The sequence below is a fragment of the Mobula hypostoma genome, chromosome 15 (genome assembly GCF_963921235.1).
Source record: "Mobula hypostoma chromosome 15, sMobHyp1.1, whole genome shotgun sequence".
NCBI lineage: Eukaryota > Metazoa > Chordata > Chondrichthyes > Myliobatiformes > Myliobatidae > Mobula > Mobula hypostoma.
The window spans coordinates 4,773,421-4,798,414 of NC_086111.1; the positions used below are offsets into that span (position 1 = coordinate 4,773,421).

A 24,994-nucleotide genomic window follows, 5' to 3' on the forward strand; every position below is an offset into this window, starting at 1 on the left:
GACCACAATAAGTAATGCTTGGTTTAAAGAATTCACACTTGTTGCGTTGTGCTCTGAGCCCCTAATCTTATCTTTTTAACACAGTCTTAAGATTTTGGAGATTTTTCTTATCATTCTTACTGATAACAGTGATGTCATCCAAATATCATCGAGTGCCTGGCAGCTTTGCTGCACCTGGTCCATAGCTTTCTGCAAGAATCCTGGTGCAGATGCTAACCCAAAAAACAAGCCTATTATAATGATTAAAGTCCTTTGTGAGTGTTTATTCTGAGAAACACTAAGGACTCTTTTTCCATCTTCATTTGTAGATAAGACTCAGCTAGTCCACTTTGCTGAAGTGTTTCTATCCAGAAAGGTTTGCAAAGATATCCTCTATCCTGGGCAGAGGGTATTAATCTGTTTTCAGTACTGAGTTGATGGTGACCTTGAAACCTTCACATTTTCCCTGACAGACCAATTATTCTTTGCTACTGGGACCACTGGCTTTGCCAATGGACTCCACTCAACCCTGGAAAGAATTCCTTCAGCTTCCATGCAATCTAGCTTGCTGACTACACCATCGAAATAAAGTAAAGAACCTTATTGGCATTGTAAATCTTGTGTGGCATTTTCCTTCACCCTAGTTTATTCTTGGGGTTTGAGTTCTCCAGTGGCATCCTTGAACACTGCTGTGACATCAGTCTGTATCTTAATTCACTTTCAGTTGACTCAGTTGTAGGGGAAGTGGCATGCAAGTGGTGGATGGATCTCCACTCAAGATACAATTGTCTCAGCCAAACAGGCCCCACAATACTGGCCCTCTTATTTTTGCCACATTCAAACTCAATGTGATTTGTTGGCTGTTGTAGTTCACTATTATGAATGTCATTCTCACAGGAGTTATCTTTTCTTCAGTGTAAGTTGTTTGGATATCTGCAGGCTTTAGCTCAGTATCTTTGAAATGCCATTGAAACACTTTTCATGGAATGAGCCTGCGTCCAATTCCATTTTAATTAATTTGCCTTTCACTTCTGGTGTAAGCTATATTGTTTGTCTATTGTTAGCTTTCACATTGTAAATCTCAAGGCTAGTGAGTCTTGTTACTCATCCTAATCAGATTTTTCATCAACAGCATACAGATGTTTTTGAAACTGTAACTTGACATTTTAGCTTTTTCTGTTACCTTTGCAGTCCATTTATTTTCGTTTGCCTGACATGCTCTTTGTATGTGCCCTACTTTGTTGCATTTTTTGCATTTCACCTTTAAACCTGGATTGATCTGGTGTATGTGAACCCCTGCCACTTGTTTGGCCAGACAAGTTTCTGTTTAGATGTTGCAATTTTGTTCATGCAGTCAAGAATGAAAGAGCAACTTGTTTGCATCAATGGCTGCTGTTTCCATTGATATAGTGATTTCAACTGTTCTTTTAAATGTGAGTTATGCTTCAGCTAGGAGCCATTTTTGAATGCTTTGTTGTAAGATTCCACAAACTAAACTAACTCTAAGTACATCAATGAGCCAATTTCTGAATTGACAATTTTCAAACAAGTTCTTCAGTTCAGCCACATAAATTGAAATGGACTTCCCTTCTTTTTGGTTCTGCTTATGAAACCTAAAGCATTTTGCAATCGACAATGGTTATGATTCTAAATGTTCCTGCATTATGCTCACAATATTAGCAAATCGCATTTCAGCTAGTTCGGTTGGAGCAGTCAAATTTCTAAGCAAACTGTATCCCCTTCCACCTATTGCACTTAGCAACACTGGCACTCACTTTTTCATTTGTTTCAAAATGCTGCTTTGTGCAGTGTGCATCAGCCAGTTATCTTTTATATAATCTTTCTGATGTAGCCAGCCATTTCTGCTTTTTTAATTTTTTTATTATTATCACCCAGCAATACTGTTTATGAACCCCTGTGTTTTGTCTGTTTTCTGCCTTTTTTAAAAACTTGAATGTCTCTTCCCCCTTTAGAAGAAAATATATGCTGCACTTCAACAGGTAGGTAGTCGTCTCAGGTTCGTTTGAAAACTTCCTCATCACCACTGTTGTTTTGTAACTCCAAAATTACTTGAAAAGAAAAAAATATAGTGGTCAGGAGCTGAGTTTCTACTCCAATTTTACTGTAGTGAAGCATGCACATGATGCAGTGGCATAATGATTTGTGTCATTCATGTACTTTTATATACAACATGTGTCGATCAGAGGACTTTAGGTTCAGAGCCAGGGAATAGTTGTCAAACGCAGTTTACTTAAAATTACATGCTGTTTGTTAGCAAGCTTGTGCCTCAGTTGATACTACAGAGCTCCTGCTCATACAGCCTGGGAAAATTTGCAATCAAGTGAGCCCCGAACACTGGGTCTGCTTGTTAAACATTCGTTATCTAATAGTACTCTGATTGTTGCCAGGCATCCTTGCTGAGTGGTTACACAAAGCAGCTTTCTCATGCACAAGCACTCCGTTGTTCATTAGTTATCTTCCAACATTATTCTCACAAGTCATTCATATTTTAGCCATTTTAGTTCTGCATATAATTCCTCATTCCCTCCTGGTGTCATTCCATGACAACTAGAATTATCAATGTCGGGGTTGTTGTACATGTTAATTTTCATATTCGTGTAAGAAGGGTGGATAGTAACTCTTGGGATAAGCCGAAGGGCTTTCTGCGTCATCGTAGTCTCCACCCTCATCGTTTGCACCTCTGTCTCTCTGAGATCCCCTTCCTCCGAGGGGGACTCTTTTGTATAAATATTCCTGTAGGTGTAGGGCAAAAACTCCAGCTGACAAGGTCAGAAACATCGCAGAAGTGCAATAAGTATGCGTACTCCTGTGATAATGATAGCATAATGTAGCAGTATACCGCTCCATCTGGCAAAGATGCCACTGAATGGTCACCATCCCCCTTTTGAGCTAAAGCCGTGTAGGTAGGCCCTGATTTTTCCGGACTCCTTTTGAATGTGAATGGAGAGAGAGGTAATGTTCTCTGATTCATCTGGGATGTAGGTGCAGCACTCCTGTCCAATAAATGGCACATGCACCTCCTTTTTCAGCCAGAACAAAATCGAGTGCCATTCAGTTCTGCTAAACCGTCTGTCGTAGTGCCATCATTTCAGCGGTGATGGCCCTCACCTGATCCTGGATGCCATCCATGACCTTAGCGGTGCTGTTGGCCATCTCCTCCAAAACTGCAGCTAGGTTGATGATTTCCCTTGAATTGCGGGCTGCCCCGCAGAAGGGGAAAGTTATCATCCAGAAGCACTCTGGTTGTGAGATTCCTCGCTTTTGCCATAGGAGGGGAGGGTGCTGGTCCAGAGTTTTCGGCATTCACGTGTGGGGTACAAGGTAAGCCAGGAAGCAGCGTCCCATCCAATTTCTGCTCTCTTGTTGGATGTCCCAGCGACTAGCTGTCTCGCCTGGGAGCCACAAGTAGGTCTTTTCCCTACAAATCCATTGAGTTCCATTCAGAGGGCATGGTGGTTCAGCCGTTGTATAAATGGCTCGTGCCATTGCCCAGAAAGTAAGTCCCCTTATCTTCAAAGTTACAGTAGCCGATTGTTTTCGCTGGTTGGTCAGATCTGACAATGGTGGAGGGCCATGAGGTCTGACCTCCCCATTGGATGGCCTTTTCTGGGGGGGGGGGCGTGTGAATGTAGTAGACAATAGGTGCAGGAGTAGGCCATTCAGCCCTTCGAGCCAGCACCACCATTCACTGTGATCATGGCTGATCATCCACAATCAGTACCCTTTTCCTGCCTTCTCCCCATCACTCCGCTATCTTTAAGAGCTCTATCTAACTTTTTTTTTAAGACAATCCAGAGAATTGGCCTCCACTACCTTCTGAGGCAGAGCATTCCACAGAACCACAACCCTCTGTGTGAAAAAGTTTTTCCTCAACTCCGTTCTAAATGGCCTACCCCTTATTCTTAAACTGTGGTCTCTGGTTCTGGACCCCGCCCCAACATCGGGAACATGTTTCCTGCCTCTAGCGTGTCCAATCCCTTAATAATCTTATGTTTCAATCAGATCCCCTCTCATCCAGTGTATAAATTCCAGTGTATACAAGCCCAGTTGCTCCAATCTTTCAACATATGACAGTCCCGCCGTCCCGGGAATTAACCTCGTGAACCTACGCTGCACTCCCTCAATAGCAAGAATGTCCTTCCTCAAATTTGGAGACCAAAACTGTACACAATATTCCAGGTGTGGTCTCACCAGGGCCCTGTACAACTGCAGAAGGACCTCTTTGCTCCTATACTCAATTCCCCTTGTTATGAAGGCCAGCATGCCATTAGCTTTCTTCACTGCCTGCTGTACCTGCGTGCTTACTTTCAGTGAATGATGAACAAGGACACCTAGATCTCGTTGTACTTCCCCTTTTCCTAACTTGACACCATTCAGATTGTAATCTGCCTTCCTGTTCTTGCCACCAAAGTGGATAACCTCACACCTATCCACATTAAACGACATCTGCAGTGTATCTACCCACTCATCCAATCTGTCCAAGTCACCCTGCATTCTCATAACTTCCTCCTCACATGTCACACTGCCACCCAGCTTTGTGTCATCTGCAAATTTGCTAATGTTACTTTTAATCCCTTCATCTAAATCATTAATGTATATTGTAAATAGCTGCGGTCCCAGCACTGAACCCTGCGGTACCCCACTGGTCACTGCATGCCATTCTGAAAAGAACCCATTAATCCCTACTCTTTGTTTCCTGTCTGCCAACCAATTTTCTATCCATGTCAGTACCCTACCCCCAAAACCATTTGCTCTAATTTTGCACACTAACCTCCTATGTGGGACCTTATCAAAGGCTTTCTGAAAGTCCAGGTACACTACGTCCACTGGCTTTCCCATGTCCATTTTCATAGTTATATTCTCAAAAAATTCCAGAAGATTAGTTAAGCATGATTTCCCCTTCATAAATCTGTGCTGACTGTGCCCTGAGTTTGCTGTATGTTCATCAGGGCGACTATGTCATGAGAGGTGGGTATGCCCACTGGCTGGTGCAAGGTAATGCTACTCATGGCCAGAACTATATTGTATACTGCAGGGAGGTAAACAGAGTTTCTTGGAGAAGTAGGCAACAGGTCGCTGTCGATCCCCATGGCTCTGGGAAAGGACAGTGGTGGCACATCCGGTCTTTGATTGTCACTTAGAGTGTAAAACGGCGATCATATAGGAGGGGTGCAATATCAGGGCTTGCTTGAGGGAAGCAAAATCCTGTTGGGCCTGCTCTGACAGTTGAAAGGGAGTCTTGCATTTGGGTGAGGACTAAGGGGTGAGGGATTTGGTGAGCAGGGCAACATCGGGAATCCAAGTGCGGCAGAAATTGACAAGACCCAGGAATTTATGCATCTGAGTCGGCGTAGTGTATTAACAATAGGGGTTAATTAGCACAGGTCAAGGGCTGAATCTGGTACCTTCTGATCTATTAACATTTGTACTATATCGCTGCCACACTTGATAACAAACCTTTTAAAAACAATTAAATCTTTTTTACTGACAAACTAACAAACTAGATTTTTTTAAAGTATAATGTAGTGTCCTTGTATTTGTTCAGAATTGGACAAAATCAAAGACCAATCTTTCCTCACAAGGAAAGAAAACAAATATTAAAATATAAAAGATTATTCTAGCCGCCCACTGAAATGTTATGTACTAACATTTAAATGAACTTTTCCCTTTAGATGGCCTCTGTGGTTTGCTTTGAAAGACTGAACTATGACGCTCCTTTCTGACAAGGCCAGAGATTGTTAATATAGCTACAATGATAAATAGTGAACATCTTTATCTGATTTACAGCTTTCCTAGAAATGCTTTGTCTTTGGGAACTACTAACCAATTTTAAATGGCTTTCTGATGCTTGAGTGGATTTTGACCAGTTCATATTGTTAACTTTAACCTTGTCGGCCGCCTTGTTGGGCAGGGCTTGAGGAGAGCACAGTACAGTGGCGACTGGTTCCCTGCTGCATACAGCAGATCTCCCAATTGTGCAGATTAAACTGTATTAAAGTGTTCTAGGAAATCGTCATGGGTTTCACCTTTCCTGGGGTTATGCTCTAAGACCTTAGTTACATCTATGGAGGGGGCCAGATCATGAGACAAGGCATCCAATATATTTTCAATCATGTGCAGTTCGGTTTGCCCACTCACGATTAATTGGTCATAGTTGCCATGTCTGAACCGAGTGGTGAATTGTGTCTGATCAGTAGGAGTAAGGGCGGCCATAGCCAGGGATAACAGATCTCGGGAGTTAGCGGAATAAATAGTTACGATAGTTCTTAAGTAATTGCAGAACTCTAAGTGGTCGACCTTTTTGTAGGGGGCGGCATTCAGTATACCACAGAGTTCAGAAGGAGTCCGGAGCTTATGGTTTTGTGTAGTAGGTGTTAGTCCGGCCACTCTGGCTTGTGGGCTGGGAATGGTCCTCGTGGGCAATTGATACTGAGCCCGTGTCGGTCCCGGTAACCAATGGCCCTTGTTCAGGTGTCCAGTCCGGGAAGGGTCCAGTCTGATTGTGCGTGCAGGCAGAAGCGGGTATTGGACTTCCCAACCGTTCTGGAGGAACTATGTTGGTCAGTGGCGATGCAATGACTGTTGAGTTGGGGATTGAGACACCAGGGCGTGGTAAATAGACGCCGGTGCAGCTATGGGTAGTACGGTGGGATTATTAGGTCACCTTACCCATTCCCAATCATCGTCAGTGTCGTTTGGGGAATCGGTCGGTATGTCTGGATAGACGCGGGGTACCCCAGAATTATTTTTAATTTCAGTTTCCCTTTTCCCTTATTTGTTCTTCCATGGTCAGTATGTTTTGATTCTGACACAATACTTTCCCCATCTCCTTTGTCTGTTTCTGTCCCTTATCCCATTCTTCACAAATTGCTGCCAACCCCTATGATTGCCTCTTTTGTCACGTACGTCTATCTCTCTTCACTTAGCATTATCGATCCAACAATTTAATTTTTCTTTCTCTTTTATTTCTGGCTCTTGGTGCCATAGACCAGTCAGACCACCATACTCTTTCCCTGTTCTGCCTGCCGTATTAAATTTAAATCAAATCGTCTTTTCCCAAATGTTTAGACAAGAAGACTTGAACCTCTCATTTGTCTAAGTGCACACCCATCATATTCTGGGGGACTTGAACCACCCATCTTGATTTACTAGGAGACTTGATCTTCTCAGTTATTCCAGGGGTCTCAATCACCCATTTCTTCTTCCTGGGGACTTGAACCACCCATCTCCTTTTTATTCCCTGTGGGTCCCGCCAGTGGATTTTCCCCGCCAAATTGAGGGAACAAACAGAGTCATCAGAGAGCAGAGAGGAACCAAGGTTAAAGCTTACCTTATGGGTCCATTCGTCTCTGATTCACCCCAATGATCTGTCCGTCCACTTCAGTTTTGGCGAGGAGTCTACCACATATTGGGACCCTGCTCGCTGCTGCGCCAAGATGTCGATCTACCCCTCTACCAGAGGACTTTAGGTTCAGATCCAGGGAATAATTGACAAACACAGTTTACTTAAAATTACATACTGTTTTATTAGCAAGCTTATACGTCTCAGTTGGGTCTACAGAGCCCCTGCTCATAGAGTCTGGGAAAATCTACAATCAAGTGAGCCCCGAGCACTGTCTGGGTCTGCTTGTTAAACATTCGTTATCACATAGTACTGATTGTTGCCAGGCATCCTTGATAAGTGGTTACACAAAGCAGCTTTCTCGTGCACAAGCACTCCTTTGTTCTTTAGTTATCTTCCAACGTTATTCTCACAAGTCAGTTGAAACAAATCAGTCAGGGTTTTAGCCATTTTAATTCTGCATATAATTCCTCAAATGCAATTAATTAAGTAAAAAAAGAATGCTTAATCAAACAACATATTTACAATATTAAGTAAACAATAAAGAATGCTTAAGCAACATATTTACAATATTACTCAAAAATATCATTGAAATATTAAATATATTACAATAAGCCAGTTAACCCAAATTCAATGAGTTGTAAAGATGTTAAGGATGAAGGATTGGGGTACTTGGAGGCACATGACAAAATAGGCCAAAGTAAGTATGGTTTCCTTAAGATAAAATCTTGCCTGACAAATTTGTTGGAATTCTTTGAGGAAATAACAGACAGAATCAGTGGATGTTGGTCATTTGGATTTTCAGAATGCCTTTGGTAAGGTGCTACACACGAGGCTGCTTAACAAGATAGAGGGCCCATGGTGTTATAAGAAAGATACTAGTGTGGATAGAAGGTTGGCTGGCTGGCTGACTGACAGGAGGCAAAGAATGAAAATAAAAGGGGCCTTTTTCTGGTTGGCTCCTTGTGCAGGATTCCCTAAAGGTTAACTTGCAGATTGAGTTAGTGGTAAACATTCATTTTGAGAGGACTAGAATACAAAAGTGAAGGTGTAATTCTGAGACTTTATAAGGCACTGGTCAAACTGTACTTTGAGTATTGTGAGCAGTTTTGGGCGCCCTTATCTAAGAGAAGATGTACTGGTATTGCTGAAAGTCCAGAGGAGGTTCACCAGAATGATTCTAGGAGTGAAAGGTTTAATGCATGAGTAGTGTTTGATGGCTCTGGGCCTTCACTTACTGGAGTTTAGAAGAATGAGGGTTGGGTATCTCATGGAAACCTATCAATTATTGAAAAGCCTAGACAGAGAGGATGTTTCCTATGGTATGGGAGTCTAGGACCAGAAGGCACAGCCTCAGAACATCCACTTAGAACAGGGAGGAAGAAAAATTTCTTTAGCCAGAGGTTGGTGAATCCGTGGAATTCATTGCCACAGATGGCTACGCAGGCTGAGCCATTAGGTATACTTAAGGCAATAATTGTTAGATCCTTGATTAATCAAGGCATCAAAGGTTAGAAGGTGAAGGCAGGAAAATGAGGTTGAGAAGGATCATAAATCAGCCATGTTGGAATGGTGGAACAGACTCAGTGGGCTGATTGGCCTCATTCTGCCCTTGTGCCTTATGGTCTTCAGAGTTGTAAGTGAGCTGAGTTGACCATAAGACGAAGAGGATTACTATGAATTCTATATGCTCACGTTCACAACATGCTGTTCCTGTATTTCAACTGCTAATGTATTTCAACATCTTGCAGGCAGGAAGAGCACCCAGATCTGTTCCAGTGGCTTTGTATGGATACCACCAAAGTATGCTGTTCCGCTGGGACTTTTGGACCTGAATGTCTACGTGAGTACATTTGGCTAACAAGTAGCAAGAAATTGATACCTGTACCTCTGCCGTAATGTGCACCAACTTTTTTAGTGCTTTTTAGTATAGGCCTTTCAGAAGGCCTATTTATGGAAAGGAGAATTAAGTTGTACTAACAGAGTTCAATCTATTGTGATTCTTTGTATTGGTTACTTGTTTTATCTAAATTCGGTATGATGATGTTTTCTATCTATTAACAAGACAGCCAATCAACATATGCCTTAATGTTGACTGAGTTCATAAATGTGTAGAATCAGCTGTTTTGACTTACTGATTTCACTTTCTAATTTTAGAATTTTGAGAGAATTATTTGTTATAATCTTATTACTAGGGCTGCATTTTTACTTTACCTCTGTGCTTTGCCATGAAACAATGTCTGACTTTGCCTATTCTATTGCAACAACTTGTTTGTGGTAACTAAAGTGAAAATAACTCTTAGAATAAACAACCCTGGACTTCTGGGCTTCCACTCTGCAGATTAGAGGAGTTAACAAAATTGTCCATGTAGGTGATGGCGATTTTAAATTATAAATAACTAAATTCGCTATAGACAGTTTCAAATGTTCAGTCATTGAGTTAGTCAGGGCTAGATTTTGTCATTAAGGAATTGGAGATAGGGAGGATTGAGCAGGAGTGTGGCCGTAATCTCACTAAGTGACAGAAAGCTTGAGAGACTATGTACTTAATCCAGTTTATGTTTCTGGATTTCATTATCACTAGTCCCACTTAGGATAGAAAGGAAATCAAGAAAGCCAAGAGTATGTTGGGGTCTCTGTGTTACATGTGATAACACACCTAAATAAGAAATTTCAGTTTCTCAGCAAGTCTGATGGGTTTATGTATCATTGAAAAGTAGATCAAAGGACACCAACCCACCACCAACTGCTCCTTATTGCCCACCATCCCAAATAATGTCATAGCAGATCTATAACGCTTTACCTAATTGAAGAACTCCTTGCCGAATGATAATCACATAGTCATTAGTATGAAAGCACCAGAGACCTGAACATGTTTCAAAGAAAACTATTTCTATGCATATAGAAAATGAAGACTTTCTCTGTAAATTTAAAACCTTGGCATTTTGCTCTTCCTGTAAACCACAGACTTTGTTTAACTAAGCATATCTTATTCCAAAGTTTGATTCAGATGGTCTCTATGGGACAGAAGTATGAGAGCTATACCAAGGTGCATAATATTAAAGTAGTTCTTGATCTCAAGTTGGTAAATGTGAAATTTAGGCTATTACATTGTACGGTTCAGAAGCAAGCCATTTTGTCCAGTGTCTGTGCTAGCTCTTGAAAAGGTAAATGTTTATTTTCATTTCCCCAGCAATTTCTCTTGTCTGATCTTGCATACTTGTTATTTCAACCACACAAGCTCTGATTTCTGCACTCTGAATTTGCTTTGTTATTGGATGTTGTCTCTTTAGTTACCGAGGCCTTTAATATCAGGATAAACCAGATAGAATTTAAATCCCCCAAAGAAAACAACCTCTCTCTCCTGCTTTTAAATGCATTAAAAGTTTATTCAGTCACCTGATATTTTTGTAACTTACATAATTTAGCATCAGATTTTACCATGTAATGCTCCTGTGAATTATTCCACAATGTCAAAGTAGCCATTCTTTTGAGAAGATAATTATTTTATTTCACATTTTGTAGCATGTGCAGGTGGATCAACAAAGCCATGCAGTGGATATGGTCGATGTGATGGTGATGGAACACGGTCTGGGACTGGTCTGTGTAATTGTAATCAAGGTTATGCTGGTTCTGTATGTATGGAGTGTGCTGATGGATACTTTGAAGAGTTAAGGAATGATAGCCACTTGGTATGTAAAGGTAAGAGATGCACACCCATTACTCTGTTAACTTCAACACAAAAATAATCTGTGTAAACTATGATCATTAGTGACAGCAGAGGAATTAATTGAGTTTGTTTTAAGTGTCCTGTTCCTCCTATTTTTGTTTCCTCTGTTGGTGTTTCCTTCTGGAATTTGGTTTCAAAAGCACCAGCATGCATTGAAGATTGAATTTTTCGGTTTTATTCATCGGCGTTGAGAGAGGCAGGACTGCGCAGGCGTGTGACATCGGGGAGTGAAGCGAGGAAGATTTAAAAGGAACACAGCCTTATACAGCGGGCAGAGTCGTTTGCGGGCTGCGGAGTGAGCCGGGAGCAGAGTGAAGGCTTAAGGGCTTTGGCTAAATGGGCTTGGGCGGAAATGGGCGAGGAGAAGAGGGTTTGGTTTTTCATTTTTTTTTCTTGTTATTTGAAGAGAGGGGGAAGTATGAGTGTGAGGGCAGCTTGTTGTTCTCAGTGCTGGATGTGGGAGGTCGTGGAGTCTCCCAGCCTCCCGGATATCCACATCTGCGCTAGGTGCATCCAGATGCAGCTCCTAAGAGACCTCGTTAGGGAACTGGAGCTGCAGCTGGATGACCTTCGTCTAGTCAGGGAGAGTGGGGAGTTAATAGAGAGGAGTTACAGGCAGGTGGTCACACCAGGGCCACAGGAGGCAGACAAGTGGGTCAAGGTTGGGAGGGGGAATAGGAAGAATCAGGTGATAGAGAGTACCCCTGTGGCTGTGCCCCTTGACAATTAGTACTCCTGTTTGATTACTGTTGGGGGGGTGGGGGGAATAGCATACCTGGGGGAAACAACACTGGCCGTGCCTCCGGCACAGAGTCCGGCCCTGTAGCTCAAAAGGGTAGGGAGTGGAAGAGGAGGGCTGTAGTAATAAGGGACTCGATAGTTAGGGGTCAGATAGATGAGTCTGTGGATGCAGTCTGGAGAACCGGATGGTAGTTTGCCTCCCTGGTGCCAGGGTCCAGGATGTTTCTGATTGCGTCTAAGAGATCCTGAAGTGGGAGGGAGAGGAGCCAGAGGTCGCGGTACATATCGGTACCAATGACATAGGTTGGAAAAGGGAAGAGGGTCCTGAAAGAAGAATATAGGGAGTTAGGAAGGGAGTTGAGAAAAAGGACCGCAAAGGTAGTAATCTTGGGATTACTTCCTGTGCTATGCAACAGTGAGAGTAGGAATGCAATGAGATGGAGAATAAATGCGTGGCTGAGGGATTGGAGCAGGGGGCAGTGATTCAGGTTTTTGGATCATTGGGACCACTATTGGCGCAGTAGTCAATTGCGCATGCGTGACCTGTACAAAGGGGACGGGTTGTACTTGAATCCTAGGGGGACGAATATCCTGGCGGGGAGATTTGCAAGGGCTACTGGGGTGACTTTAAACTAGAATGGTTGGGGGGAGGGAATCAAATTAAGGAGACTAGGAGAGGGGAGGTTGATGTAGGGGAAAAGGAAGAAAAAGATTACAAAGTTTGCTCCATTAAGGATAAACAAGAGAGTGGGAGGTGGAGAGTTTCTTAAATGCATCTACTTTAATGCTAGGAGCATTGTAAGAAAGGTGGATGAGCTTAGAGCATGGATTGATACCTGAAAATATGATGTTGTAGCTATTAGTGAAATGTGGTTGCAGGAGGTGTGTGATTGGCAACTAAATATTCCTGGATTTAATTGCTTCAGGTGTGATAGAATAGGAGGGGCAAGAGGGGGAGGTGTTGCATTGCTTGTCAGAGAATATATAACAGCGGTGCTCTGGTATATAGGTTAGTGGGCTCGTCTAGGGAGGCTATTTGGGTGGAATTGAGGAATGGGAAAGGTGTTGTGACGCTTATAGGGGTGTATTATAGACCATCTAATAGGGAGTGAGAACTGGAGGAGCAAATTTGTAAGGAGATAGCAGATATTTGTAGTAAGCACAAGGTTGTGATTGTGGGAGATTTTAATTTTCCACACATAGATTGGGAAGCCCATTCTGTAAAAGGGCTGGATGTTTGGAGTTTGTCAAATGTGTGCAAGATAGTTTTTTGGAGTAATGCATAGAGGTACCAACTAGAGAAGGAGCAGTGTTGGATCTCCTGTTAGGGAGTGAGATAGGGCAGGTGACGGAGGTATGTGTTGGGGAGCACTTCGGATCCAGTGATCCCAATACCATTAGTTTCAGTGTAATTATGGAGAAGGATAGGGCTGGACCTAGGATTGAGATTTTTGATTGGAGAAAGGCTAACTTAGAGGAGATGTGAAAGGATTTAGAAGGAGTGGATTGGGACAATTTGTTTTATGGGAAGGATGTAACAGAGAAATGGAGGTCATTTAAAGGTGAAATTTTGAGGGTTCAAAATCTTTATGTTCCTGTTAGGTTGAAAGGAAAGGTTAAAAGTTTGAGAGAGTCATGGTTTTCAAGGGATATTGGAAACTTGGTTTGGAAAAAGAGAGGGATCTTCAATAAATATAGGCAGCTTGGAGCTAATGAGGTACTCAAATATAAAGAATGTAAAAAGAATCTTAAGAAAGAAATTAGAAAAGCTAAAAGAAGATACGAGGCTGCTTTGGCAAGTACGGTGAAAATAAATCCCAAGCGTTTCTACAGTTATATTAATAGCAAAAGGATAGTGAGGGATAAAATTGGTCCCTTGGAGAATCAGAGTGGACAGCTATGTGCAGAGCCAAAAGAGATGGGGGAGATTTTGACACTTCAAGGATTGACGGTGGATATGCAATGGCAGGCATTTAAAGGTTGCATGGATGAACTACAACAATTGTTCATCCCAGTTTGGCAAAAGAATAAATCAAGGAAGGTAGTGCACCCGTGGCTGACAAGAGAAATTAGGGATAGTATCAATTCCAAAGAAGTAGCATACAAATTAGCCAGAGAAAGTGGCTCACCTGAGGACTGGGAGAAATTCAGAGTTCAGCAGAGGAGGACAAAGGGCTTAATTAGGAAGGGGAAAAAAGATTATGAGAGAAAACTGGCAGAGAACATAAAAACGGACTGTAAAAGCTTTTATAGATATGTAAAAAGGAAAAGACTGATAAAGACAAATGTAGGTCCCCTGCAAAGAGAAACAGGTGAATTGATTATGGGGAGCAAGGACATGGCAGACCAATTGAATAATTACTTTGGTTCTGTCTTCACTAAGGAGGACATAAATAATCTTCCAGAAATAGTAAGGGACAGAGGGTCCAGTGAGATGGAGGAACTGAGCGAAATACATGTTAGTAGGGAAGTGGTGTTAGGTAAATTGAAGGGATTGAAGGCAGATAAATCCCCAGGGCCAGATGGTCTGCATCCCAGAGTGCTTAAGGAAGTGGCCCAAGAAATAGTGGATGCATTAGTGATAATTTTTCAAAACTCGTTAGATTCTGGACTAGTTCCTGAGGATTGGAGGGTGGCTAATGTAACCCCACTTTTTAAAAAAGGAGGGAGAGAGAAACCGGGGAATTATAGGCCGGTTAGCCTAACGTCGGTGGTGGGGAAACTGCTGGAGTCAGTTATCAAGGATGTGATAACAGCACATTTGGAAAGCGGTGAAATGATCGGACAAAGTCAGCATGGATTTGTGAAAGGAAAATCATGTCTGACGAATCTCATAGAATTTTTTGAGGATGTAACTAGTAGAGTGGATAGGGGAGAACCAGTGGATGTGGTATATTTGGATTTTCAAAAGGCTTTTGACAAGGTCCCACACAGGAGATTAGTGTGCAAACTTAAAGCACATGGTATTGGGGGTAAGGTATTGGTGTGGGTGGAGAATTGGTTAGCAGACAGGAAGCAAAGAGTGGGAATAAACGGGACCTTTTCAGAATGGCAGGCGGTGACTAGTGGGGTACCGCAAGGCTCAGTGCTGGGACCCCAGTTGTTTACAATATATATTAATGACTTGGATGAGGGAATTAAATGCAGCATCTCCAAGTTTGCGGATGACACGAAGCTGGGTGGCAGTGTTAGCAGTGAGGAGGATGCTAAGAGGATGCAGGGTGACTTGGATAGGTTGGGTGAGTGGGCAAACTCATGGCAGATGCAATTTAATGTGGATAAATGTGAAGTTATCCACTTTGGTGGCAAAAATAGGAAAACAGATTATTATCTGAATGGTGGCCGATTAGGAAAAGGGGAGGTGCAACGAGACCTGGGTGTCATTATACACCAGTCATTGAAAGTGGGCATGCAGGTACAGCAGGCGGTGAAAAAGGCGAACGGTATGCTGGCATTTATAGCGAGAGGATTCGAGTACAGGAGCAGGGAGGTACTACTGCAGTTGTACAAGGCCTTGGTGAGACCACACCTGGAGTATTGTGTGCAGTTTTGGTCCCCTAATCTGAGGAAAGACATCCTTGCCATAGAGGGAGTACAAAGAAGGTTCACCAGATTGATTCCTGGGATGGCAGGTCTTTCATATGAAGAAAGACTGGATGAACTGGGCTTGTACTCGTTGGAATTTAGAAGATTGAGGGGGGATCTGATTGAAACGTATAAGATCCTAAAGGGATTGGACAGGCTAGATGCGGGAAGATTGTTCCCGATGTTGGGGAGGTCTAGAACGAGGGGTCACAGTTTGAGGATAGAGGGGAAGCCTTTTAGGACCGAGGTTAGGAAAAACTTCTTCACACAGAGAGTGGTGAATCTGTGGAATTCTCTGCCACAGCAAACTGTTGAGGCCAGTTCATTAGCTATGTTTAAAAGGAAGTTAGATATGGCCCTTGTGGCTACAGGGGTCACGGGGTATGGAGGGAAGGCTGGGTTCTGAGTTGGATGATCAGCCATGATCATAATAAATGGCGGTGCAGGCTCGAAGGGCCGAATGGCCTACTCCTGCACCTATTTTCTATGTTTCTATGTTTCTATGGTTTTCTTTTCTTCGGTATTCACTAAGGAGAAGGATTTTGAATTGTGTAAGGTAAAGGAAACGAGAAGAGTAGTTATGGAAAGTATGACAATTAAAGAAGAGGAAGTACTGGCGCTTTTAAGGAATATAGAAGTGGATACGTCTCCGGGTCCGGACAAGATATTCCCTCGGACCTTGAGGGAAGTTAGTGTAGAAATAGCAGGGACTCTGACAGAAATATTTCAAATGTCGTTAGAAACCGGGATGGTGCCGGAGGATTGGCGTATTGCTCATATTGTTCCATTGTTTAAAAAGGATTCTGAGAGTAAACCTAGCAATTATCGGCCTGTGTGTTTGACGTCAGTGGTGGGTAAATTGATGGAAAGTATTCTTGGAGATGATGTATATAATTATCTGGATAGACAGGGTCTGATTAGGAACAGTCAACATGGATTTGTGTGTGGAAGGTCATGTTTGACAAATCTTATTGAATTTTTTGATGAGATTACTAAGAAAGTTAACGAGGGTAAAGCAGTGGATGTTGTCTATATGGACTTCAGTAAGGCCTTTGACAAGGTTCCACACTGAAGTTTAGTTAGGAAGGTTCAATCGTTAGGTATTAATATTGAGGTAGTAAAATGGATTCAGCAGTGGCTAGTTGGGAGACACCAGAGAGTAGTGGTGGATAACTGTGTGTCAGATTGGAGGACGGTGTGTAGCAGTGTGCCTTAGGGATCTGTACTGGGTCCAATGTTGTTTATGTATATATTAATGATCTGGATGATGGAGTGATAAATTGGATTAGTAAGTATGCAGATGATACTAAGATAGGTGGTGTTGTGGATGATGAGGTAGGTTTTCAAAGCTTGCAGAGAGATTTAGGACGGTTATAAGAGTGGGCTGAAAGATGGCAGATGGAGTTTAATGCTGAAAAATGTGAGGTGCTACATTTTGGTAGGACTAATCAAAATAGGACATGCATGGTAAATAGTAGCGCATTGAAGAATGCTGTAGAACAGAAGGATCTAGGAAAAATGGTGCATAGTTCCCTGAAGGTGGAATCTCATGTGGATAGGGTGGTAAAGAAAGCTTTTGGTATGCTGGCGTTTATAAATCAGAGCATTGAGTATAGGAGTTGGGATGTAATGTTGAAATTGTATAGGGCATTGGTAAGGCCAAATTTGGAGTATTCTGTACAGTTCTGGTCATCGAATTATAGGAAAGATGTCAGTAAGATTGAGAGAGTACAGAGGAGGTTTAGTAAAAGTTGCCTGGGTTTCATCTCCTAAGTTACAGAGAAAGATTGAACAAGTTGGGTCTTTATTCTTTGGAGCGTAGAAGGTTGAGGGGGGACTTGATAGAGGTGTTTAAAATTATGAGGGGGATTGATAGAGTTGACATGGATAGGCTTTTTCCATTGAGAGTGGGGAAGATTCAAACAAGAGGACATGAGTTGAGAGTTAAAGGGCAAAAGTTTAGGGGTAACATGAGGGGGAACTTCTTTACTCAGAGAGTGGTAGCTGTGTGGAACGAGCTTCCAGCAGAAGTGGTTGAGGCAGGTTCGGTGTTGTAATTTAAAGTTAAATTGGATAGATATATGGACAGGAAAGGAATGGAGGGTTATGGGCTGAGTGCAGGTCGGTAGAACTAGGTGAGAGTAAGAGTTCGGCACGGACTAGAAGGACCGAGATGGCCTGTTTCCGTGCTGTAATTGTTATATGGTTATATCCTTTTTGAGATCAGATCTTCCACAAAATGCTATAAGTGAAAAAGAATGCACGCATCCTTCCCTACTGATTTCTTTTTTCACAGGACAGATACTATTTTTTCCCATACATCTGTTGTTATGCCTCCATTTTTAACCTGGGTCATGCTGAAATAGAGAAGGTTTGGGTAAGATGCTCTGTTTTAAGTTCCCATTTCTGAGATGTAGAATCTTGGATTTATTACAGGTCAAAAGGTGGTCATTTGACACATTGTTTGAACATGTTCTTGTAAAACTAGCTAGTAAGTGCCATTTCCCCATTTTTATATACTTCAAATATTTATCCAGTTCTCTACTGACAGCCATGATTGAAGTTTTGGTTTTATTTTAAATTTTAAGATTTTTGTATCTTTTGTCAAATCTCAAAAACAGCTATGCTCAAAGGAGGGTAATTGCAGATTTTCTAGTCTATTCTAAATGTAAATCCCTTATTGCTGGAACCACTTTTATCTGCTCTGTACCCTCTCAAGCCTTGAGGCTTTACATTCTGATAATTACATTCTGCGTTGACCAGCATTGGATGTATTACATATGAAAATTGCCTAATTTTAGAAACTCATTTGTGACAACAACAAACCACTCAGGTTGTAGACAAATTGGTTATATGATGAATATATTAATTCGGTTGCGTCCAATCCAGAGTAACAGTACTTAACAAAGGTGACAAATCATGTTGTTAGTGATTATAGTATGACATGGTTCTCTTCCTCCTGCCCTGTCTCATTAGCCTTGTGTTCTCTCTGCTAATGTGATAGTTGAAACTCTTTTTCCCTTTCATCTCACTGGTCAGCTACCAGTTTCCAGGGCTCACTGAGCCTCGTTCCTTTGCTGATACTACCTTTTGTTAGTTGAATTGTACCAATACAAACTTCAAACCTCAAAGTAATTTTGTCATAAATGTTCGCAACACACATCAAAGTTGCTGGTGAACGCAGCAGGCCAGGCAGCATCTCTAGGAAGAGATACAGTCAATAGATGCTGCCTGGCCTGCTGCGTTTACCAGCAACTTTGATGTGTGTTGCTTGAATTTCCAGCATCTGCAGAATTCCTTGTGTTCGCATTGTCATAAGTGTTGCTTGCTTTAGCAATTTGGCCCATTGGCTATTTCAAACCCTCCCTTTTTACTCCCTCTATTTGGCGGACTTTTATGAACTACCATGTGACTATTGTACACAATTTACATTTCTCACTGTTGTACAAACCTGTGAGTTTTAAGACAGTAAAATAATCCCATTTATGTAATCTGAAAATTTAGTTAAAGTACATCATATCTAATTGTTTGTAGCCAGTGACTCCTGGAGGAGCAGAGACAAAACATGATGTTGAAACTGGCACAATTTTATAAGTGGCATCATCCAGATATCAGAACATATTTCACTTTCAGTATGCATTGTGCTCTATTCAGCAGTTTTTTGTGTTGTGTTGATGCTCACCGTTTGTGTCCAAATGAGGCCTGGTTAAAGGCTAACCAATAATGTGTTCTGTTGCTTGCTATATTCCAGAATGCTACAAATCCTGCAAGAAGTGCACAGGCCCTGAGGACTATAAATGTCAAGAATGCAGAGTTGGTTGGTTCTTCCACGAAGACAAATGCTTAGGTAATCATTTATCCTTGGGATTCTTGTGCTTGAAGGCTAAATGTAGCATCCTGATGAATTTGAATTGGCAGCACAAACAGTGGGGTGGGGCTAGTAGCTATTCCAAAACATTTAAGTTGTTAGTTAAATTGATGAAAAAGAAATTACCTTGCACCTTCTGTTCTGCTTTGCCCTTTGACAACAATGAATCCAGTGGCAGAGCACAGATACCCCAGAATTGACAATCAGATAAGTGGTTTATCTTCAATTCAGTTTATTTTCCGTGAGGAACTTCATTTGTGCAGTGGTAAGGAGAACATCATAAACTTAAGATACACAACACCATTCTTCATACAGTTAAACACAATGTAAAATAGTGGGAGGTGTAATTTTAAGTTTCTCTCCAGAGCTCTGCATTTCCACGCTGTTAATAAAAGATCAGTATTTACTGGCTAGTGCTGTTCCCTGCTTCTCTTCCCAAAATCCACCCAGCCTTTTTCATTTAAATATATATCCAGTTCCCTTTTGAGCACTTCACTTGAATCCTTGAGCACTTCAAAAGTCTTATGTTAGGTTTTGCTCCTCTGCTAATTGTTTTCACTCTTTGCCCCCTCTGCCAAAGGGAATATCTTCTCTCCATGTCTATATCCTCCTTGATTTAAAGGAAAACCTCTGTCAGGCTGCCATGCAACCTCTTTTCAAGCAGAACAACTCTAGCTTATCTCGTACTGTTTATTTAAATACTGTAATTAAATTCTCTCATCCCAGAAATAATTTTTGCCTTATGCATTCCTTTAAGCACTTGAGATCTTCCCTAAATTGTAGCACCCAGAACTGGGCAGAATTCTGCAATTGTGGCTGAAATCATTGTTTTATAAATTTTCATCATTACTACCTTGTTCCTCTAAGTATTTATTAATAAGATCCAGGGTATCACTCTCTTGACCGCTTTCACAACTTAGCCTGCCATTTTCAGTAAATCATTTGGATTGTCAGTCCCAGATCTGTCCTTCCTATCCAGAAACTGAAATCTGTGTGGAGAATTGAAGGGTAGAATTGAAGATTAAAGAATTGGTGACACTCTTAAAATGATTGTCAAACTCAGCGTTTTCACAGAAGGGAAATTCTTGTTTGACAAATCTGTTTGCAGGTGTAACAATGAAAATGGATTAGAAAAAATTAAAAATTCAGGAATTGAAATATCAGCAGTTCAAAAGTATTCATCCCCCTTTGCTCAGTACTTAGTTGAACCACCTCTTGCACTTTTTATAGCCAATAACCTTTTTGGATAAGTCTTTGTTATCTTTGCACAATGTGATGGAGCAAGATTTGCCCATTCCTCCTTGCAAAATTGTTCAAACTGTGCCAGGTTAGATGGAGAGTGGCAGTGAACAGCAATCTTGCGGTCTTGCCAGAGATATTTGATTGGGTTAAGGTCAGGACTGTGGGCCACTCAAGGACATCAATTTTCTTCATTTGAAGCCTGATTGCTCTGGCAGTGTGCATTGGGTTGTTGTCCTGCTGAAAGTCAAACTTCCTCTCCAGTTTAAGGTTTCTGGCAGATGCTAGCAAGCTTTTATCCAGGATCTCTCTGTATTAAGCAGGATTCATCTTCCCATCAATCCTGACCAGATTTCCAGTGCCTGCTGTTGAAAAGCATCCTCATAGTGTGATGCCACCTCTGCTATACTTTACAGTAGGGATGGTGTTATTTGGGTGATGCGCAGTATTATATTTACGCCACATGTATCACTTGGTGATGAAGTCAAAATGTTCCACTTTTGTGTCATCCAACCACAAAATCTTCTTCCACATCTTCACAGTATCTTTTAGGTAATGCTTTTTTTTTTAAAGCCAGGCTTTCTTCCTTGCCATTCATCCATAAATACCCTTTTTGTGCCGGGCCTTTGAGATCATGAAGCCATGAATTTTATCTCCAGTTGCAGCCACTGACTTCTGCAGTGTATTCAGAGTGACTGTTAGTGTCACAGTTACCATAGTTACAATAGCAATTGTAAGAGAGGCTACTAGGTTTAGAGGGGCAGCCTCACCTAGGCAAGATGACTGAGATTTTTTTTCCCCACTTTCGCAGTGGACTGCACTGAGCTTCAAGGTATGTTCAGTGCCTTTGAGATGGTCTTTCTATCCTTCCCCAGATTTGTGCTTCTCTATTATCATTTCCCTGACTTGTCTTGAATGTTCTTTTAGCTTCATTTTGATTTGGTCTATTGATAGTCTACCACACTATTTGACCTTACAGTGAGGGAAGTATTGGCTCAGGTGATCCTCCAATTTTCTACATCCAGGTAAGTTAGTAAGGTAATGTGCGATATTGCATCTGAGCAAAGTTAGTATAGTAATTACAGAGGGGATGAATATTTTTTCAGCCTCAAGATTTTTTTTAAAGTTTTTAGAAAATTTTTGACAAGTTTTGTAATTTTTCTTTTGATTTGACATGATGCACAATGTTTTGTAGATTAGCTCAAAAATCCTACTTCAATATATTTTAAATTTAGAAAACAAGACTGAAATATTAAAATAGTTGTGGGGTCTGAATACTTTTTCAAGGCACTGTAAGTGACTATACAGTAACTAGCCTATTAGTAATGGCTTATATTTGTGCATCATAAATGTTATTGTGCAAATCTAAGCTAGGAAATTGAAGATTCTCTGAAATGTGCCCAGAATTCCACACAAGTGTCTAAATCCAATTTGTAAAACATTTTTTAATTCCTTTAATTTCAAAAGAAGCCTAATACATTGCTCTTTCTTCACATTCAGATATTGATGAGTGTGACACAGAGCTGCCAAGCTGCAAGGCTGGTCAGTATTGTGTGAACACAGAAGGCTCCTATGACTGCAGAGGTCAGTGATCCTCTTAGCCTTGTGATATCTATTAAATCATTTTACCAACTGCTGTTTGATTTCGCTGTGTAATCTTCCTGCTGCTACAAATGTTTCTCATATGATTGAGCTAAACATTTTGGTGATCTCAGATAAGAATATGTGACCTTCATGTGGTGCCCGGTAGCATAGTGAACAGCGTGGTGTATTACAACTTGGGGTGTCGGAGTTCGGAGTTCAATTCCAGTGTCATCTGTATGGAGTCCATACACCCTCCCTGTGTAATGCATGGGCTTTCTTCTGGGTCCAAAGATGTGCTGCTTAGTAGATTAATTGGTCATTGTAAATTGTCTGGTGATTACGCTAGGGTTAAGTCAAGGGTTGCTGAGAGGTGCGGCTGGAAGGGCCTATCTGTCTGTAATTCTAAATGAAATTTAAATAAAATAATCAAATTGTCAGTTTTGCCATATAATCTTATTAGATCCATGAGGTCATCCTTTTCTGCTCCTAATCTTTCGTTCATCAGTGCTGGATCAACTTCCAGAGTCTGAGACAACTGGAATGAAAACTAAATAAGTATCTGATGTATTCGGTTATTAACTTAGCACTTTTTGAATAATGCAGTGTAATGTTCTCTTTTTTTTCAAGTGATACCCTTGTTCTAATTCCAGGTTGTGACAAAGCCTGTTTGACCTGCATGGGGGCTGGACCCAGTAGATGTAAGAAGTGTAATAAAGGCTATCGGATGGAGGGAGCCAAGTGTCTGGGTAAGTACAGCATTCTAGTATTTGTGCAGGTCTATTAGGAAGTGTCTGGGAAAGTACAGCATTCTAGTCATTGTGGAGCTCTATTAGGAAGTGTCTGGGAAAGTACAGCATTCTAGTAGTTCTGCAGGTCTATTAGGAAGTGGGTAAGTACAGCATTCTAGTAGTTCTGCAGGTCTATTAGGAAGTGGGTAAGTACAGCATTCTAGTAGTTCTGCAGGTCTATTAGGAAGTGTCTGGGTAAGTACAGCATTCTAGTCATTGTGCAGTTCTATTGGGAAGCATGATCATTCCGTGAAGAGGTTCAGAAGGTATGTGCTAGTCCAGTAGGTGAGAGAAGTCTGTCAGAGGAGCCAGCAACAATCTGATCCATGATCATTCTGTGAAGAGGGTCAGAAGGTATGTGCTAGTCCAGTAGGTGAGAGAAGTCTGTCAGAGGAGCCAGCAACAAACTGATCCAAATCAGATTCTGGAATCCTTTGCTAGTCCAAAGTTCTACCTTGGAGGGAAAAGGCTTAAAGGGAAAAAATGAGGTAATCTTTTCATGAACATTGAAATGAACTACTGGCGAAAGTGGTAGATGTGTATCATTACATGTTTAAAAGACATTTAGATGGATTCATGTATAGGAATGGTTTAGAGGGTTATAGGCCAAACCTGTGCAGATATGACTAGCATGAATAGATGCCTTGGTTGGCATGGACTATTTGGGTTTTCGGGCCTATTTCCCCATTCTTAGCTCTGACTCAATGCCTTCATCATATAAATTCCAATAAATCACTTAAAAGTATAGGAGATGAAGGCCAAGTGCTAATAACTCTGCAGACAACTGCCACGCATGGCTTTATCCTGAATGATAGAAATCAGTTGGTAAATTTAAGATGCCAGTAAGCATTACTTTTTTATAGCTGTATCAAGATTGTTGTAGATGTAAATGGAATTTGAAGGAATCCCGAGCTATTACTTTTGGCCTCTTTTCATGCTTGAACAAGACTTTTCAATACATAGTATCATTTTCTCATTTCTGTGTCTATTATTAGATATGGTTGGGCAACTTATTCAACTCAGTAAAAGGCATTGCATGTCTTGTTGCTGAGGATTTAAAATAGCTGTGTGAAGTTGGTAGCATTGGTTGTTCCTGTTTGATAAACTGTTTAAATGCAGTTACCTCTACCACAGTTAATGAAAGGAGTAGACCAGAAGTGATCATTATTCCAGTAGCTGCAGCAGTTTAAAATGTGAGGGTAACAACACAAAGGAAGCTGTACAGTACTGAAATTTGATTTTAGCTGGAATGATTTGACATCTTAGAAGCTGGATAAGTCGATCTAAATAGTTCATTTACATCTTTTTGAGCAGATATCGATGAGTGCAACAGTGAGAAACCAATCTGTAGTGGTGCACATGAAGAGTGTAAAAACATGGAAGGCAGCTATACTTGTGGATGCACCGAGGGGTATTCTAAACAAAATGGTGTTTGTGTTGAGGACAAACTGTCTCGTAAGTTTTACCTTTCTCTTGATCCAAAGTAATAGAATTTATTCTAAGCTGCAATAGCAGAGATTCCTTTCTAAACACTCCAGCAGAGCAAATTTTCAATTTGATAGCTCATAACATCAATCAATAATGCAGTGATGGAAACCTTTAATTGAAATAAATACCAGAAATACACATAGATCGATAACTAAAGGGAAAGGTGTGCTTCACCAGATGAAAAAATAAAGCAGAAGACAATCATTATACACTTACCCATAACCTTGGCAAACTTTTTGCTGGCAGTTGGAAATGGTCTATTTCACAATATCAATGCCCTTAATTTGCAACAAGAATCATGGTAAAGCTATCAGAACTCAGTTTTATAAGGAAAAATATCTTGCAGAGTTTGAAAGGGGGATACATAAAGCTGTTTCCAGTGATTTCCTGACTGCTTCATTTGGGTCACTGGTTGTAGCATTTGTCTCATTATTGCACTATTCATCTGTATATACAGCAGCATACTCAACAGAAACATAAAACTTTATTAAAAATGATCAAAACTGTTTTGCACTACTGAACTTAATTCTTTAATTCCTTCACCGTTCTTGCAGAATTGTGAAGTTTTTAGTTTTCTAAAAGTTTATTATTCTATATTTTGCCTTTGCTCTCATTTACATCCCATTCTT

The 24,994-nt window shown here is 41.1% G+C and overlaps 1 protein-coding gene across 2 annotated transcripts in view; it reads left to right on the top strand.

The window, feature by feature from the left end:
• The window catches only part of LOC134356658 (protein disulfide isomerase Creld1), a 62,619-nt gene that overhangs the window by 24,928 nt on the left and 12,697 nt on the right, over window positions 1-24,994 (top strand). For both annotated transcript variants that reach the window (XR_010020407.1, XM_063067647.1), the window contains exons 5-10: window positions 9,094-9,185; window positions 10,868-11,044; window positions 19,150-19,245; window positions 22,006-22,089; window positions 22,740-22,835; window positions 24,192-24,332. Coding sequence is in view for 1 of the 2 variants with exons in the window: in XM_063067647.1 (XP_062923717.1) it covers window positions 9,094-9,185; window positions 10,868-11,044; window positions 19,150-19,245; window positions 22,006-22,089; window positions 22,740-22,835; window positions 24,192-24,332 (686 nt within the window). In the remaining variant the exon portion in view is untranslated. The remainder of the gene's footprint in view (window positions 1-9,093; window positions 9,186-10,867; window positions 11,045-19,149; window positions 19,246-22,005; window positions 22,090-22,739; window positions 22,836-24,191; window positions 24,333-24,994) is intronic.